Source organism: Marmota monax, unplaced genomic scaffold (genome assembly GCF_021218885.2).
Source record: "Marmota monax isolate L192 unplaced genomic scaffold, Marmota_monax_Labrador192_F-V1.1 WCK01_AAM20220418_F8-fsc00057, whole genome shotgun sequence".
Classification (NCBI taxonomy): Eukaryota; Metazoa; Chordata; class Mammalia; order Rodentia; family Sciuridae; genus Marmota; species Marmota monax.
This window is the reverse complement of record NW_026693933.1, coordinates 1,716,811-1,735,496: the sequence shown is the minus strand read 5'-3', so window position 1 is coordinate 1,735,496 and position 18,686 is coordinate 1,716,811. Positions and strand designations below refer to the sequence as shown.

General features: G+C 32.0%; 1 protein-coding gene across 4 annotated transcripts in view; it reads left to right on the top strand.

The window, feature by feature from the left end:
• The window catches only part of Agmo (alkylglycerol monooxygenase), a 337,598-nt gene extending 319,393 nt beyond the window's left edge, over positions 1-18,205 (top strand). For all 4 annotated transcript variants that reach the window (XM_046463535.2, XM_046463530.2, XM_046463531.2 and 1 more), the window contains one exon: positions 17,464-18,205. Coding sequence is in view for 1 of the 4 variants with exons in the window: in XM_046463532.2 (XP_046319488.1) it covers positions 17,464-17,538 (75 nt within the window). In the remaining 3 variants the exon portion in view is untranslated. The remainder of the gene's footprint in view (positions 1-17,463) is intronic.
• The last annotated feature ends 481 nt before the right edge of the window (positions 18,206-18,686 follow it).

The following is an 18,686-nucleotide window of genomic DNA, read 5'->3' as shown; positions in this document are numbered from 1 at the left end:
TGTAGTTGAACACAATACCTTTATTTTATTCATTTATTTTTATGTGGTGCCAAGGATCGAACCCAGGGTCTTGCACTTACGAGGTGAGCCCTCTACCACTGAGCCAAAACCCCAGCCCAGCAATCTGTATTGTTGCTTCTAATTCAAACCCCTTAATAGTCAAATTGGCCTGATTGGTAAATATTACTTTATAAGTAATTATCTGTTGAATGAATATATTTTTTACCATCTTTATGTTGATGACTACTATTGTGTGGATAATGTGTGTGTAGAAGTACTCAATAAAAATTTGATAAATAAATTAAACAAAGCTACATTGCTTTGGCAATCAATCACCAAACATGATTCTACCAACTTTTCCTAACTTGATCTCAATTCATCACACCTATTTTTAGCTTTTATTAGAATCATTCTACCTAAAATATCAAATGAGATATTTAGTCTGGCATGGAATTGTCCTATGGAATGTCTCCTTTATCTTTTTTCCTTTTACTCCCAAATATGTCCATGGAGAGTCAAGTCAAGCCCTTCCTGACATGGCTGATAGTGCACTCTACGCACTGGGCCTCCCCCCCAGGATAGTCCTCCTTTATCCACCTCAGATCCAATCTCACTCGCAGGCACACCGATGTATTACCTGTCCCTAGAAGATTTCCTGAACTTTTATGAGTCTTGTTGGGCCCCTTTATATTAATTAGAAATTAAAGTCTTTTAAACTATACTTTGCTTAAAAAATAGAAAAATAAAACAAAATATCTATAATTTGACATTAAACAAATTTAAGCAGCTACTTTTTTTGTTCAGATTATTTAAAGAAAATACACATTTTATCTGAACACTTGGAGCTCTCTGCCCTCAATCTCATCTTCTTTTCTTTGTAGTGTAGTCACTCTGCAAACTATTAAGAGTCATAGAAAGACTAACCTTTAGAAGAACTGAAACATATGTCTTCCAAAATAGTATAACAAAAATTTTTATAATGCATATAATAGTCAATGTGATATTAATGTTTCCCATTCATCTGCATGATAATGTGGTTCCATTCATTATATAACCTTAATATATAGCAGTGTATTCTACTTTTAAAAAAATTATACAGGGACTGGGGATGTGACTCAGTGGTAAAGCACTTGCCTAGCCTATGTGGGGCTCTGAATTATTCAGGAAATCTTCTAGACACAGGTAATACTTCTGTGTGCCTGAGAGTGACATTGGATCTGAGGACCCCCACACTGACAGCAAAGAAAACAATTGCACAAATGACACTGTAGTTATATTTTCCATTCAACTTTATTATTAAAATTTATCCACTCTGGAAAAATGAAATTTTAGTTTTTAACCTGCAATATTTAATTGGTTGTGTATATCATACTTTATATATATATTTTATTATTGGTTTAAGTATAATAATTCCTTTATGTATTTCAAATGCATCCTATAAGTTTGATATTTGATATTTAATTTGTCATTTAGTTATTTATAATACCCTCTTGTACATCATACAGAACAATAAAATAACAGTATGTTGATAGTGGTATTTGTTTTTTACTAATTTTGTAATATTTTTATATTAGTATTCATTTTATCAGAAACTGTGATCTGTATATTTCTTTTTAAAAATTTTATGTATACATTGTTTTTTTTTATTAGAGGTTTATAGTTATACATAGTTGTTGGGTTCATCTCAACAACTTCATATGTGCATAAAATTGATTTGTTTGTATATTTCTTTTTGGTTTAAAAGTAACAACTTTTATTTCTTACTACATGGACTTTAAAATATAATTCACATGTGCTTGAAAATAATATTCTCTTATTATTTAGTATGAATTTTAAATATATGTAATAGATGCATACACGAGTATATATGGATGTGTGTTTAATCATGCCTAAATCTATTTTCTTATTAGAATTCTTGCTGCTAAAAATATACATTTCTGAGAAATATATGCTAAAATTTCCAGTTATTTAGGAACTTGATTCATTTTTATAATTCTTTCATTTTTATCTTGTGTGCATTGATTTAATATTGTTTGGCATATTCAGATACAGGATGGAATTATATATAATTGTTCTTTTTCAACATTGTAATATTAAGTGATGATGTTCTATAATTAAAATATTTTGCTTTAAATCTAACTTTTTGAATATTCTATTAATATCCTTTTACTCAATTGTCTTAACATAGTTTGTCATTTTTCTTTAAGCATTTCTACATCATTGTAAGTGTATATACAGGTATCTGTTTTATGAGGTGTATACATATATACATATGTATACACATATGTATATACATATGTATATATGTATATATGTATGCATGTATTTTATATATCTGTGTTTATACATACATATACACATGATAAACATATGATTAGAAAAATTTTATTCAATCTGAGATTCTGAGAATCTCCTTTATTTGGCAAGTAAAATTCATTTGCATATGTTTCAATCCCTAATATATTTGATATCATGTCTATTAATTTGTTTTTCAATTTTAACCTGTGATACATTTTCTGTACTTTTATTTCTCTCCCTCCTTGCATCATACAATATAGTACATTCACTGTGCTTTGTGTGTGTGAGTGTGTGTGTGTGTGTGTGTGTGTGTGTTTATAAACTTGTGTTTTACTAATTTGGAAGTCATAATTTCAATTCTGTTAGTGATTAATCTTACATTTTTAATGTTCAGTGTATTTAGTAATGCTTTAAGTCTAATTCATTTTTCTTCAATATTGTAGTATTTAATTCCACCTAGTGTTAATTCTACTAGTTACTATTGAATTTTATTGCTCAATTTATTATAAATGAGTCAGGATTCACTTGCTTTATCAAAATCTCCCCTCGCCCATTGCATTGTGATTTCCTCTTTTTCTTTTCTATTTTCTATCTCTCATCTTTATTTCCTGTTTAACTTCATTCTTTCTGAAGTATAAATCCTTCTGCAATTAATCAGCAATGGTTTGTGATTAGCGAATTGATTCTGTTCATCTGAAAATGTTCCCTGTATGCCCTTAATCTTTCTCAGGCTGTCTGCTGTGGAGTTTCAGGTTGACACATGAAATTTAAAGAGATGTGTGGAGATTTCAAAGTATTTCCTTCTTACTTAAAGTCCTACATAGCAATATTTATATTTTTCCTGGTAATATAATATGCCTGTCTGGTTTCCATTTAGATTTATCCTCTTTTCCTGCATCTTGTAGTTTCACTAAAATATATCTGAACTTTTTCTTTCTTTTTAAGCTTCTTGGAATTCATTTTAATGCTTAAGGGGATACTTGTCTCCTTTTTTTCTCCAGTTCTGAAATATTACTATCCATTATCACTTCTAATGTTACCTCTTCAACATTCTATTTCCTCTCTTGAGCTTTAACACATCCTAAATTTCTTATTTAAATTCCATATTTCCAACTCATTTTCATATCTTCTTTAACTCTTGGTGATTTTTTTAATCTTCTAAATTAATAACTTTATTTTTTATTGTTTTTTGACTTTCATTTTAACAACTACATTTTGAGGTATTTTGGTTTTTGTTTAAATGTACCTATTACTTTTTATTTCATCACTTTTTTGTTGTTTTTCCCTCTTTCTATTATTTTTGGATCTCTTTAAAACTTTTAAAAATTCTTAATTTCTATTTCCAACTTTCTCATCACTTCTTATATTTGTGGCTTAAATTCTCCATTTTCCCATAGGTTAAATCCTCCCTTATGATGTCTTAGTGCGTGCTCACATGCACTCAGGCATGTTATATTAGCTCATACTCAGCTGGGATTGTTATATCCCTGGGCTTCTTATATGCCTTGGTTTATGAAAGATCTCTCTGTTACTTAACACTTATTTCTTTCTTCTGGTCCTCAGCAATTTCATGTGAGAGACGGAAATTTATGTTAATTTTCACTCCCATTGTAGAAAATTTCAGCTTTTCGGTTTCCACAAAATTCCCCCATCAGCAGCATGGAGTCAACTAAAAACTTCTTCACTACTTCTCTGGGCCAGTGGTTGTTTTTATAGTACCTTTTCATGGACTATTTGTAGGATCATTCTTAGGATTATTTCCAGTTACCACAACTTCTCAATAATCACGGCTACATTTCATGGCCTGAGCAGAGCATCAAAGCTTCAGTTTTCTGTTCCTTTCATCTCTTGTTCTTTCAGCCTAGAATCCAGAATTTATTTTTTTATTTTTTTGAGATAAGGTATACATTAGGTCTTCAAAGGTTGTTTTTATCTAGCATTTCAATGTACTTGTAATAGAAAAAAAATGACTATGTAATATGTCACTTTATAGGAATTCCTAGTCCTTTTCTTAATATGCGATGTATCTATATCTTGCATTTTCTCAACACTGTCAAGAGTATTTTGGAATATGGATATAAAATTTCTCTGTCACTTTCATTCTAGTAGATTCTAAGAATATAGTGCTTACTCAATAGATACTTGTTTATTGATCATAGAGCTTTTAATTCTGCAATGCAATAAGCAACTGTTAATTTGATGCTTTATATTTTTAAATCGAACAATAAAAATGTTTAGTTTATCTGCCTTATAGTTGAATCCAGTATGCAATTTTACCAAGCATAGTTTTTTATTATTACATAGAATTTTTGTAACCCTTAAAAATTTTTGGTCATTGTTTTCAATCTTATTATTACCACTCTTTGTAAGTGATGCACATAGGATTATAACCAAAAGATTTGGCTCGTTTTGTACCACAAAAGTATTAGTTAATTTTCAGTGTGAAAATCAAGGCTCTTGGAATTTAGTATTACCTCCCACTGTGTCCACAGTTGTTATTGGGGTTTGTTTAGTTTAGTTTTTTTTTTTCTTTTTTGAGAGAGATAATTTTTTAATATTTATTTTTTTAGTTTTTGGTGGACACAACATCTTTATTTTATTTTTATGTGGTGCTGAGGATCGAACCCAGCACCTTGCACATGCCAGGCGAGTGCATTACCGCTTGAGCCAAATCACCAGCCCCCCCCCCTTTTTTTTTTAAGTAAGAAAAAGAAAGTGTGTAAAATCTTAGCCATGGAGTAAGTATGGAGTAAGTGTCCCTTTCTAACACCCACTTAAAATTTCCCCAGGAGAGCAGGCAACCCCTTCACAGGCATGGGGTTTGAACACAAATTCCTGAATTCTCTTTCTGATTGCTGTTTGCCCTACGAGTTTTCTGGAAGCATCACAGTCCCAGTTAGACTGCTTTCCAGCTTTTCAATGCACTAGAATATGATTGTATTATGTGTTGACCTTGATTTATGTTGAAAACCCAGAAACGTTTTTTCCAGAAGAAGGACTTTGTGTTTGTGTGAGCCTTTGAGGCCTGGCCTCATCTGAGAATTGACTGGCTCACCTCTGCACACTGTTCATTTATTCAGACGGCTAGACTCTAAAGGAGGAATCTTTGAATATCCAGGGGTATTTCATGAAGTAAATATTATAAAGCAGGTATGGCTTGTTTAAAATGTATCGCCATGATGTAAGATGTCAATGCTCAATTATACATTTGCATGCACCTTAAAAACTTCTGTCTCAAGAGGAAAACTGATTGTCATAATACTGCATTTCAATTAAACCCACATCCTAGGCATTCAGACTTCCAAATTCCAAAAACCCTCAAGTTAATGTGTTCCATGTTGCGGGGTTAATTTACATAAAGTTCTGGAGCTCCTGCTGTAGTGTTTCAAATCTTGGTAGCTTTGATATTCTCAATAGTGCTATACACAAATATTATAAACTAGTTTTCACAGAGGCAAGTTATGATTATCAGCAGGAATTAGTTTCATAGAGTGATCTCTAACCATATTTTACTAAAACATTACCCAGGCCTCCTTATTCATGAACTTCATTTTGCAGTCCTTATAAAACACATCTGTTCCAACTGTATGTGTTTTGAAAATTAAACATACTAATATCATTCTGACTGACCCAGCCACCAAACCCATGTGGGAGAATTCTGGTCTATACCCAAGCAGTGTTGAGTCTTTAGGTCTTATGGGAGCTTGTAACTCACTTCACCACAAAAAAAAAAAAAAAAAAAAAAAAAAAAAAAAAAAAAAAAAAAAAAAACAAATTACAAAGACTATTTCTGAATGTGTTCTTTCTTTTGATTAGAGTATGGAGAAATTTAACCCATTATAATGCAATTTAATCAATATTTATTCTGGTGAAATTGTTAAGGATCACAGCAATTTCTTTGTGCTAGGATTCTGGAAGTTTCTCTCTGACTCTTGCTTTATAAAAAGGGGAATCCCTGAAGTAAATACACTCTGGTAGACTGGATTATTGCAAAGGATCTAAAATTGGCTAACTCTGCTTATAACAAATTCTTGATATGTTACATTTGGTGTGACAGAATTTATATTGAATTTATTCATTTAAATGTTTGAAATTAAACTTCTGCCTGCCTAGGCTCTTATAGGATCATTGCTGTCAAAGATGCAGAAGTAGCAATAGACAAAAATACAGGCAGTTAAAACATCATTTTAAAACAGAATTTTTTACATCAAAGAAGCCAAACTGAATATTCTCCTGGATATGAAGATAAAGTACAGTAACATAATTTGCACAATTAAGCTACTCTCAGAAATTGGAATTTACCACTAACATCAAGATGTATTCCACTATCTTATTTGATCCTCACAAAACAATTACATACATTTAACATGTACTAGAGTAACAGAAACAATTTCAAACATAATTGAGTAAACCCTCCACATAAACAGAAGCTTGCTAGAGTTTATTATCCATTTCTCTGTTCTCTGATGAGAATTTTACAACTTACTTACAGTCAGGATTATGTTCAGCTGACACACATCTATGTATAGATTTTACTTTGCTCAATGTCTTCAGTCTAGCATAGTGGTTCTCAAACTTGAGTATGTAAAAGAATTACCATAAGATTGTGTATCCAAACCATGTTTATTGTGCTATGGGGGATATTTAAGGATTTTCTAGGGTAATTGAAATCTGGGCAATTTTGTTGCACATGCTAACTTCAGAAGCTGACCAAGGAGGTTCCACTTGCTCCCTACTTATTCACCACAATTATTAACACATTTCCCCAGAATCCATAAAAGATAATTTGACAAAATGATAAACAAATCTGAAGCTACAAAGTCACTTTCTGAACACTCATACAGTACTAAAGTATAATTTGTCCTTTATTCAACATTTTATATTAAAACTTTCCTGCTTATTTTTAACATCATTATTTTTAAGAACTCTAGTAATTCATTCCCTCTCTCTCACTCCTTCCCTCCTTTCTTTCATCAATGAAATAAGCATCCACAAATTATGGACTAGATAAAAGGTAAACATTTTGAAGTTTTTATTTTGTAAAGCAACCAAGACAGTATTTTAATGTACAAACTGTGTTTCTTCAACTATAAAGACAAACAAGCAAAATATTTACCTCCAAAATTTCTGTTGTCCCTAAAACTCACCATCATTTACCAATAACCATTACAATTTTCCATGACTTGTTTTTCTTCAGTATGTTCCTCTCTGCAAAGTGTGAGGATTACTGTCCCTGCTGAAATGTTACCTCTCATCTTTCTGGCAATAACCACTAGGTCATTTTTCAAAGATGAGTCTAGTTTGCCCTAACTTTGTAAAATTTCAGGCAGAAGAATGCCAGGAGACCAGCTTGTGTCCATGGAGATTGAAGATCATTTATTTTAAATTATTTTTATTGATTCTTTTAGTTATATATAACAAAAGGATTCATTTTGACATAATTATGAAAGCATGGAATATAATTTGTTAGAATTCAGTCCCCAGCATTTTCCTTTCCCTTCCCCATTCTTCCAGCCTCTGTCCCCTTCCCTCTATTCTATTGATCTTTCTACTATTTATGTATAGTTTTTTTTTTTTTAATTAGAGATGTTGATACCTAGGAATTGATGACTTGGGTATCTATCCCTGTTTTTCCTTTTCAGCCTCTACACATACTTCATATGTGTGCAAATGTTTTATTAAAAGGCTTTTTAAAATATAATATATATATATATATATATATATATATATATATATATATATATATATATATATATATATATTTATTTATTTATTTTTAGTTGTAGTTGGACACAAAACCTTTATTTTACTTATTTATTTTTATGTGGTGCTGAGGATCGAACCCAGGGCTTCGCACACTCTAGGCAAGCTCTGTACCTATAAGCCACAGCCCCCGCCCTTAAAAGGCTTTTTTTTTTTTTTAATGTTCTAATTAGTTACACATGACAGCAGAATGCATTTCAACTCACTGTACACAAATGGAGCACAACTTCTCATTTCTCTGGCTGTACAGGATATAGAGGCACACCATTCATGCAATCATACATGTATATATAGAGTAATGATATCCATTCATTCCACCATTCTTCCTACCCCCATACCCACTCCCCTCCATGCACTCCTTTCTACCCAATCCAAAATTCCTCCATATTTCCCGAGCCCCACCCCTCCCCCATTATAGATTGGTATCCACATATCAGAGAAAACATTGGGCTTTGGTTTGGAGGGACTGGCTTATTTTGCTTAGCATAATATTCTCTACCTGCATCCATTTACCTGCAAATGCCATAATTTCATTCTTCTTTAAGGCTGAGTAATATTTTATTTTCCTTCCTTCATTATGTCCTTCAAATTTCATCTCTTCTTTTGGAGTTTTGCTGTTGATTGCCTACTTTAAAAATTTATCATTCTATTATGTTGGTTGGTATTTCTCAGAATTAATTCAGCATTGCTTAATGTATTTCTTTCTACATATGTCAAAGAATATTTCAAGAGACACTGCCACTAAAGAAATGCCTATATATTGTATTCATTAGGTTGCTCAGGATCCTCCTGGATGAAGATCTGTGTAAATACAACAATTATGTTGAACTGTTTCAGATATAGGGAATTCAATATTAATGTGGAAGATTATTATAATAGGTAGATAATAGAAGAATGGAAGAATATATAATAGTGGTTTTTATGTTTCTCCTTGCCCTTCAAACATGGAGATTTCATATCTTTTCAAAACTTTGTATAATTTGAACTTCTTCCCAACAGTTTGCAATATCATGTTTCCTCTACTAATCTTTGTTTCATAATTAAAGCTCTTATCATCATCATCATCTTCTTCATCATCTTATTTGGAACAGACAAAACGTGGGGTGTTGGTATGGGTTCACACCTTTTTTATAGCTTAAAAGCTAGAAAATATGCTCTCTGAATGTCTGTAGTGTTTATGTAATCAGTACCTAAGTTGCCAAGCCTTATTGAAAACAGCTGGGTGCCTGCTGCCTGCCTCTCCCTTTGTTGGAACTGTTGCCAGAACAGGTAGTCAAAAATGGAAAGTAAGGGAAAATTCAGGCATCTGGGGTGTCTCTCAGAAAAGCAGCTGTGGCTTCCTTAGGAAGCAGTCATTGTTTCCCATCAGCCAAGACTGTGTATACCCTTGGGTCCAGTTCTGGCATGGCTGGCCTAGTAGGATGCAGTTTATGACTTGGGACTTACGCGAGAAACCATTTGGGCAGTCCCATCTCTGGCAGAACACAGAGAATTCCCCCAACCTGCAAGCCATATGTGGGCTGTTGGCTTTCTATTAGCCTACTCTGGGAGGTTCCCATATACTCTAATCATCCCTTTGACACAAGCAAAAACACTAGGAAAGGGCCTTTTCAAAACACATCTTTCCAAGATAGACTATCCTATTTTTAAAACTAGACATCACTATTTTTTTCTATAAACGTGACATTTTTTCTTCTAAAAATGAATTTGTTTTAAGAGATGTTCTTTTTGTTTCCTAGATAGAAGACAAATACAAAAAAAATATTTTTGATGACACAGTAAATATCCTGGATAAGCAGTACTGAATGGTATTGTGCATGTGTAAACACACATTCTTCTACATTCTGTTTTTGCACATCAAGTTTTAAAAATTGTTATCTATGTGAGAAAACTTAGGCTCTTTTTTTTATGTCAGAGATGCTAGAAGCATTTGCTTTGAATACACTGAAAGATCGACGTGCTGTTGTGATAGGATTATTGGGGGAAAGGGCTGGTTGCCACTCATTTAGCACATAAATGGCATTTTGGCAAATTACGACTGAATGATATCATTGATAATTTTTGTCGAAACAGTTCCAATTTTAGAAGATAAATGTTTTAAATTTATGTAGTCAGAAATAAAAGGGTGGAGAAAGGACTATCACTTTGATTTTTAAGCTATGCACTGTATTTCTCACCATTAGAGAAAGTTCTATTAGGACCCTTAAGGATTATGATTAATGTAGCTAATTTTATTCAAATATTTTTATTTTCAAAACATGTGGGACACAAAACAATTTTGTGATGGTAAGCATACTCAAAAAAATTAAATAAAATTTTACTTAAAATTGTAATCATAACATTTTTGCAGGAATATGGAAGTAAAAATAAATTTGAATAATAAATTTTTAAATTCACTAAATTATACTTTAAAAAAAAAGAAAAAGTTCGGGGTTTAGCTTTAGAGCATGGAATTGTTTTATTCTGAATGGTTCACCCATCTCTAATTTTAATAAAGTCTTAGTACAGACTCAAACTAGGTAATAGTAATTAAGTGCCTTGTTATTTATTCTATTATTATTTTGTTCCCAACTTTTAATAAACTAAACAGGCCATCCTTAAAGGTTTTTAATTGCCTTTTGTTTTTCTAAAATTTCATTCTCAAATCTATAAAAAGGGAAAAAATGAGGCTCTATGGTGAGTACAAGTGAAAGATTATTATAGAAAAATGATTGTTTCTGGAAAATATGCTATCTTTCCTGATTTCCCCAGCACAGTTGTCAGCATTCCCCATAACTTCTCTCCTCACAAATGATACGTGATCCTTTATTTATTTGACTTTATTCAAACTCTCTTTATGTATCCTTACTGTTTCTCTCCTGTAGTTAAAGAAAAGGTGCTACAAGGTCTTATTCTTCTAAGGTATTAGAAACTTAGCTAATAAGAAACATAAAATCAAGCATAAGTTTTAACATGGGACATGTTCTGGTCACCCAGTGAACATAAATCCTGTCTCAGTGACTTTGCTTCTCTCTTAATTTTTCTCTATGTGGTAGTTGATATGGGTTCACACCTTTTTTATAGCTTAAAAGCTATAGGCATTTCTTTGTCCTTTTGACAAACTTCAAACTTAAAAACAATGACAACAACAAAACCTAAAATCTAACCTGGAAAAACTGAGGAGGACACCAGGATATGGAGACTATACATATCAAAATGTAAAGAAATTTTCCTGGGGAAAAAATCAAAATTGAAATGTATCATTGTTTGTAAGGAAAAGTAAGAATCCAGTGATTAATCAAAGACAGTGTTAAAATTGAGATTAACACATTGCCATACTCTAAAAGGGTTGGCAATACTGGAAACTTTTGAAGTTGTACATCAGTAAAGATACTTTTATTCAAACTCTGAATTCAAAGATGAAAACTCCACAGATGTTTTTGAGAAAAGTAGCATGTATTTTCACTTTATGCTAATTATGGTTTATACAATTTTAACCAGATGGGTTTGCATGCACGGTAGCTAATTCATGCCAACTGTCTTCAAATATGTTCTCTGGATTGTAGGTGGGCTTTAGAGACCTCAATGTGATCTCTAATCTTCCTAGTAATGTTTATGATTTTCAGGTATTACACTGGTAGCTCAAATGTGTTCTGCACAGACAAGATAGTCTTTAGGAATATTGTTGAAAAGGGTGGACCTTCTTGGGCAGTTTAGACTTTTAGAAGTGAACAAACTATCCTCCAAAAGAGAGACTCAGCTCTGGGGAACTGAAGAAGTGGTTGAAATGAATGATACTGCATTTGTTGTGTAAATAAAGAGGATACTTTTTAACTCTAATGATGTGTCCTTTGTCTCTACTGAGTAGTAAAATAGTTAAATATTGGATTTTTCAGTTTTTAGAAGTCATCTAAAGAATTTTAAAACTCTCTTCTAAAGTTTATTTTGTGTTCTTATAAAGCTTGATGATGGTATATCTAGTATATTCTCTTGTTTAAAAATTAGGATCAGTAGATATTTTATGACTGTTTATATATATATATATATATATATATATATATATATATATATATGTGGAAATTCACATGAACTTTCTTTTTATATTGCTTTTTCTCAACTAAGAACTTTAATATGTATTTAAAATTTAACATTAAAAATGTTTATTTTAAAAATTAAGTAATAAGTTCTCCTACAATTTTACTTTTAAAATAGTTGTGATTGTATTTTTGTTGAATAAGGCATAGAAATACACACACAAAAAAAAAATTGTGTATAGTGTCTGGAAATTATTTCTCTTAGAATTTTGTTTGCCTCTTTCCTCATATGACTTATTTTGGTTTTCTATATACTATACTGAAATTAAGAAAAAAATTCTCAATTTCTTTTTAGTTCACATTTATTGCTAAGTTGTTGCAAAATCCTAGGGGGAAAATGTGTCACTACCTAATATCTTTCTGATGTTTTAATTTCAAAAGGACCTTCAGTACATTTGGCCTCAATTTATGTTCCAGTAATATTTGTGTTTATTTGCTCTTTTGAAATAATAAGAAATAGAGATATTTTGTAGCAATTCAGGATTGATTTCTCTTTGAGTTCTTACTGTACAGCAGATAATGGTCACCTCTACCAAGGCCAAAACATTGTGTTAAAAATTATATTTTGAAAGTAGTGGGTTTTATTTTACTTTGAATAAATTTGATCAAAAATAATGCATGTTTAATATGTTTTCATTAAAACAGATTTTGCTATAGTGATTGTTATAGTCCTATTTAGTAGTAGTCAGTTACCTAGTGTTATGGACCTCATTGTATCAAATAAATAATTTTTAGGTAAAATATATTCTGGTATTTATGGGCAATATATGATTTGTTAGAGATAATATACATTCCAGGGGAATATTAGTAATTCAATATAAAAATTCAAATTTAGCTGTAAATTTATAGTTAATTAAACAATGATTTTTATAAAGTGATTAATCCTGTAATCTTCCCAAGAATGCTATTTGATATTTAAAATGATTTAAGTTCCTTCCTTGACAAGTAGAATAAGCAGCTCTACCTATCAACAAAATGATTTCACTCATTTGACATATTCATTCCTATTATTGCCAATTCAGGATGCATATACAATTTACTGCTGCTGCCAGTAGGCATACATTTAAATGAGACATCTCAGTATTTTCTGTTTAAATATTTATGATAATCAATACATGCTTGAGAATCAAAATAAATTTAACTATTTTCAGATATTTTGTTTCTCTTGTGAATAATTCAAGTACTTTAAAGTTTTCATTAGACTTGTAAGTTTTTGTAAAGATTAAATGACATAAGAAGCCTTTTTTATTTTATCACCTCCATAAAAGCTATGGGATTTTGCTACATAATCGAAACTTCCCACTGCTCAGGGTAACATTTTTTTCTTTTCTTGTTATGTCATTTATTAATAAGTAGAATGTCTACTCAAACCAGCAAACACACGTATGTACATAGACACAACATAAATCCACTAGCTTTATTTGTAATTTGAAGGTTTAAAATTTGAGGGCAGGCCACATGCACACAAATACCTCCTCTGATTCTCTTCTCTCTCCTTCACAATTGGATGCCTGATTTGCTCTCATAAGCACCATATCGAATAAGGCCTCTGAAAGACAGACATACTGGGAGGAGCTACAGAATAACACCAGGTCCCACTGGTTTTAATATGGACTATTGCTCAGATTAGCCACCTGCCAATTGATGAACTTTTTGGAAAGAGGTGGTAGAAACAGAGAGAGCATCTGTGGAGGCCAGAGTTCAAGCATCAGAGTTGAAATCCCTGGGAAGCCAAGGAAATAGCCTGAAGACAAGGGCCACTAATGATGTGTTAGTGCAAGGAGAGTTTGACTCTAACAATGAACTTCCTCTGTTTCATATTTTGCATCCAGCTGCTACAATCATGGGACTTGCCCAGTCCTAGGGGTAAAAAGTGTGCATTGCGTTTGTATGTATCTGGACCACATATCTGTAGATTAGAGAAGAATATTGCAAAAAAACATTTTTTTTAAATGCTAAAATTTCCATTTATTCTTCCACTAACCAAAGTAGAGATTCTGCTGGCTTCATTTTACAAATATTTGATGGAAATATGTGTTAATGAAATATTATCTAATGTGACACATTTAATATAAACATGGAAACCTAAAATGAATAACTTAATGTGAAGGCAAGAGAAAGGTTAGACATGGGACATTTTTAAGTGGAGCGCCTACAATAACCAATGGTTGGGCCCATGTTAAATAATTTTCTAACTCAAAATTACATATGTAACATATTTAAATTTACATATCTATGCATATATAAAAATATAAAAGCAGTAAATATTCCTTGCTTGAATATTTCTAATAGCACAGGGTGAACATTTCAGGGTCATATATATTTTTAGAAGGATATTTTATTTCTATCATTTCATACCAATCTGGGTTTCAATACATAAGAATTCTAATTTGTATCCTCAAGATATTATGAAAAGGTCTCAGAAACCTAGAAGTTACTGATGTAAAAAAAAAAAAAAAAATCTAAGCACCTGGGTGTGGTAGTGCAGGCCTGTAATCCCAGCTACTCAGGAGACTGAAGCAGGAGGCTCACAAGTTCAAGGGTATGTGTGCAATTTATTGAGATCCTGTCTCAAAATTAAAAAAAAAAAATAAGAGCTATGGATGTAGTTCAGCGATAGAACACCCCTAGTTCAATCCCTATTATACTCAAGCAAATACAGGTGACTACTATAAAAAAAAGGAAATAAATTCACTATGAATGTTCATATTTATGGAATGGACTTCATTTATAGTGTCTCACAGTTAAATTTTCTGTGAGACACTATAAATGTAAAGCATGATCCCAGCTCTAATATTTGGTAGTTGTATGATTCCTCAATAAACTACTTAAAAGTTGACTTTCCATTGCCTCATCAACAAACTTGATACCAGTTCACTGAAGTTTGTCATGATAGGTATCATAATCTATTAAAGACGCCCAAGACAGTGACTGGCCTAAGCAAGGGTCACCATTGCACATTACTGTCATCCAATTCTGATACATCAGCTTCAACTGCTTTATGTCTTTAGGGAGGGATAATGCACAGGAGCCTGAAACAGATAAACAAACCAACTGAATAAAACTGCAAATTTAACCCTGAATTTTTGGTAGGAAGATGGAGAAATTGAAAAAAGGGAAGGTCTTTGTGAGTGTATTTGGGATCAGGACTGCAGGAAATAAGGACTGTAATTATAGTTTCAAAGGTGGAAAGACTTGGTGATAAAGTGGAGGACTAATAACAAAGACATAAGCTAAAATTGCTATTTTCATTCTGTATTTAGGTCAGAATTTTAACTATTACTGGGAATCCAAATAATGTTGAATATTAAATCCAGATACAGATAGTCTGAAAGGGACTATCCATTCTTTTGGAAGTGGTGAAAAGGAAAATATGACATACAAACTTTTACAGTTTTTCAGGTTTCACTGAAATAGTTCTCCTGAGCCTCCCCCCATGGAGATAGTCCTGTGACCATAGACACCATATTCAAAATTAATAAAAGCTTTTATTGCCAAATATATTTTTGGTCTCAGTAACTTGTACAATACAAAGTACCTATTAGTTGCTCAAAGAATATTCTGGATCCAAACTGATTATAGATTTGATGTTATAGATTTGTCATCTCTGTCCCCTTTGAAAGGTTGTCTTCTTGGTTATCTTGTCATCAGTAAACCATCTTCAGAGACAAGAGCAACTCACTGCACAGGTCTAAGAGCTTTCACAAATACTACCCTAATCTTGGTATTATTTTACCTGGCACTACCATAAGGAATCCCATGAGGTCATTCCTCTTGAATTACAGTCAAGAGTAACAAAATGAAAACCAGCCTTTAAATATATTGTACTTGACTTCCAAGGCAACTCCATAATGTTAATATTATTCTTGACTTCTGCTTCAATATAACTGCTGGCTTTCTTTTTTAGTATTTTTTTCATATTATGAGTATTTTAATCTGAAAGGAATGCAGGGATTTGAAGAAAATCATCTAATTGTCTGATGTGAAGGATAAGGGTTGCCTTATCCATAAGGTAGAACCATAAGGTTCAGATGAAACCGGGCAGTTCACAAAGCTAAACATTAGTGTTTGGCAGGGTTTTGTTGTTATTAGTTGTGGTGGTGATGTTCTTTCCCCCTATTCAGGCCTTAATAGGAAGCACTGTGCAATTTAAGATATTTTCTGTGAATTAATGGCTTTGGCTTCATCTCAGTCTCTAACCCCAGAACGCTCCATGCCTCCGTCTTATTATTAGTGTTCTTCCTTTGTGCACTCCCATGGATCTTCTAGGCATAATTATCATCTTCCTAGCCAGAGGCAACTGGCCATATTGTAATAGCTAGGAGAAGTATTTTGCACACACACAAAAATTTTACACATGAAGAAACTCTCACACACCTATCCTAACAGCTAGCTGTTTGAGTATTGCTCTCTTTCATCATCTCTCTAATATTCACCCCCATAAAATGGAGATCATGAAGTAATTTTAGCTTACTTATTGGAAAGTAGGGAGAGGCAAGAGGAAAAGTTTGTCTAGTGAAGCCTGATGGTACAAAAACTACCCTCAATGCACAGATATATGCATTATGGGGTCATGGTTTTCAGGTTACATGGAATGAAAAAAATCCTACAACTGTAATTCTTTCTGAGGAGGATTGTGTACTGCTTCTTGCTAAGATAACTAGAAACCAAGAGAATTGCATGGATAATTTTTGGTGATTTATTGTGAGTGTCTGATGTTACTTGAAAGCAAGGCAACAAACTTGATGCAGTCTGAGGTTACCTATTATAATTTAGTTATATCTTCAACTTTAAAAAGAATTTTACAGCTAGATTTATGTTAATAAGATTTTTTTAAAAAAGAAGGTAAATCAGCCATGATACTTGAAACCAAATTCATATTGGATGGAATTCATAATAGGCTAGATTATATTGCCTCCAAGAGGAACAATGTTTTAATTTCTCCTTTTCTAAAGGCTTCTTAACTATTTAATCAATGAGAGCTTTTCATACAACATATACAACATGCAATATCCTCAAATGCCAGAACAAAGTTCCATTTCGTTCAGTATCTTACTCAGATAGGCCCATCCCTTGAAATGGCCCAGATCTCTGAGCATAAGGGAGAAGAAAAACACAAAAACAAAACATTTTACTCCCACTCCTGTCTTCACATAACATGTTTTAAGTTAAATTGGTTAAAAGCTGTGAGTGAACAATTTCTGGATTTAGTTTAACTAATTTAACTGTCTAAAATGTTTATGTTTATTTTCCCCTAGGAAATATTTGCAACTCAGTGGAACAAAAGTATTAATTCAATTTTTTTTCTTTTTATGTTTTATTTCTTTAGATTTTTTATTCCATTTGCATAACATTCTGGGGAGTAAGAAGCATGAAACTTCTTGCCACTGGTCCTGGGAAATAACCTAAGTGTACACAGCACTCTTGTTTTAATCAATTTTCCATAGCCACAACATACTTTCACTGAATATGGAAATGCAATTATCTTATACAATGCTTATAGGGATGATTTCTCTAATGAAAAGTAAATGTACTTACTTATCCTTGCTTTTTACATTTATTATTTTCTATTAAAGTCAATTAACAATTACTTTCCTTTTGCTCTACCATTGAAAAGCAAATGATTTCAAATATACTGATGTTATATTTACTGGTACTATCTATGACAATGCATATAAGAAGAAGGGAGGAAATTTACCAACAGTAAAGAGGAATGGATATTGAATTTGTATTGTTCTATTGTTGGATGCTCTTTTTTTTTTTTGATGTTTGGTAAAATTATACTTAATACAGATTTGTAGTCAAAAAGACATACTACAATAGTTATCTGCCTAGGACTGCATTTGCCTTTGCAAACTATGTAATGCCAAGTGTCATGATGCAGAAAAACATCATTGAAATGGAAATGAATGAATATGACAGAATTGGTTTGTTCAACAGACTAATTTGTGATACATATGTCTAATATGTTTGCTCAATTTTTTTGGAAGATTGAGGAGCATGAAGTAATTCTATGTTATTAAAAATTGTCAAAATATTGTTAATAAAATTCTCTAAGTAAATCTGCACAAGGCATTGTGTGTATGTTGATTATTGGGAATGCAAAAATTGCCAAGCATTTCACTAGGTGGGAACTGACAGACTCATGCAAAATGAGGCTTAGAGAAAAAAGATTGAAAAAATGTTGGGGAAAAAAAGTATTTTCTTTCTCCAATATTTTTTAGATTTCGAGTTACAATTTAATAGTAAAAGGAACCAGTACTAAACTGAAAAAAAAAATGTTGTCATTCATTGAGCTTTGATTTTATTGACTACTGGATTAAGGAGATTGATCAGTTGGTTAGCCTCATTTAATAAATACATTATCAAACAATGAACAGAAAATAAGTATGGAACTATTAAAAGAATCAGACTGCAGGTGTCTATGTAGGCTCATGATGTAGGACTGATGAATATTTAATTTTCAAATTGGAATAGCAATAAAAGATTAAATTTTGCATGATGGAAAAATTACCAAATTATATCTCAAGCGTCAGAAGTAGGGTTTGGCTT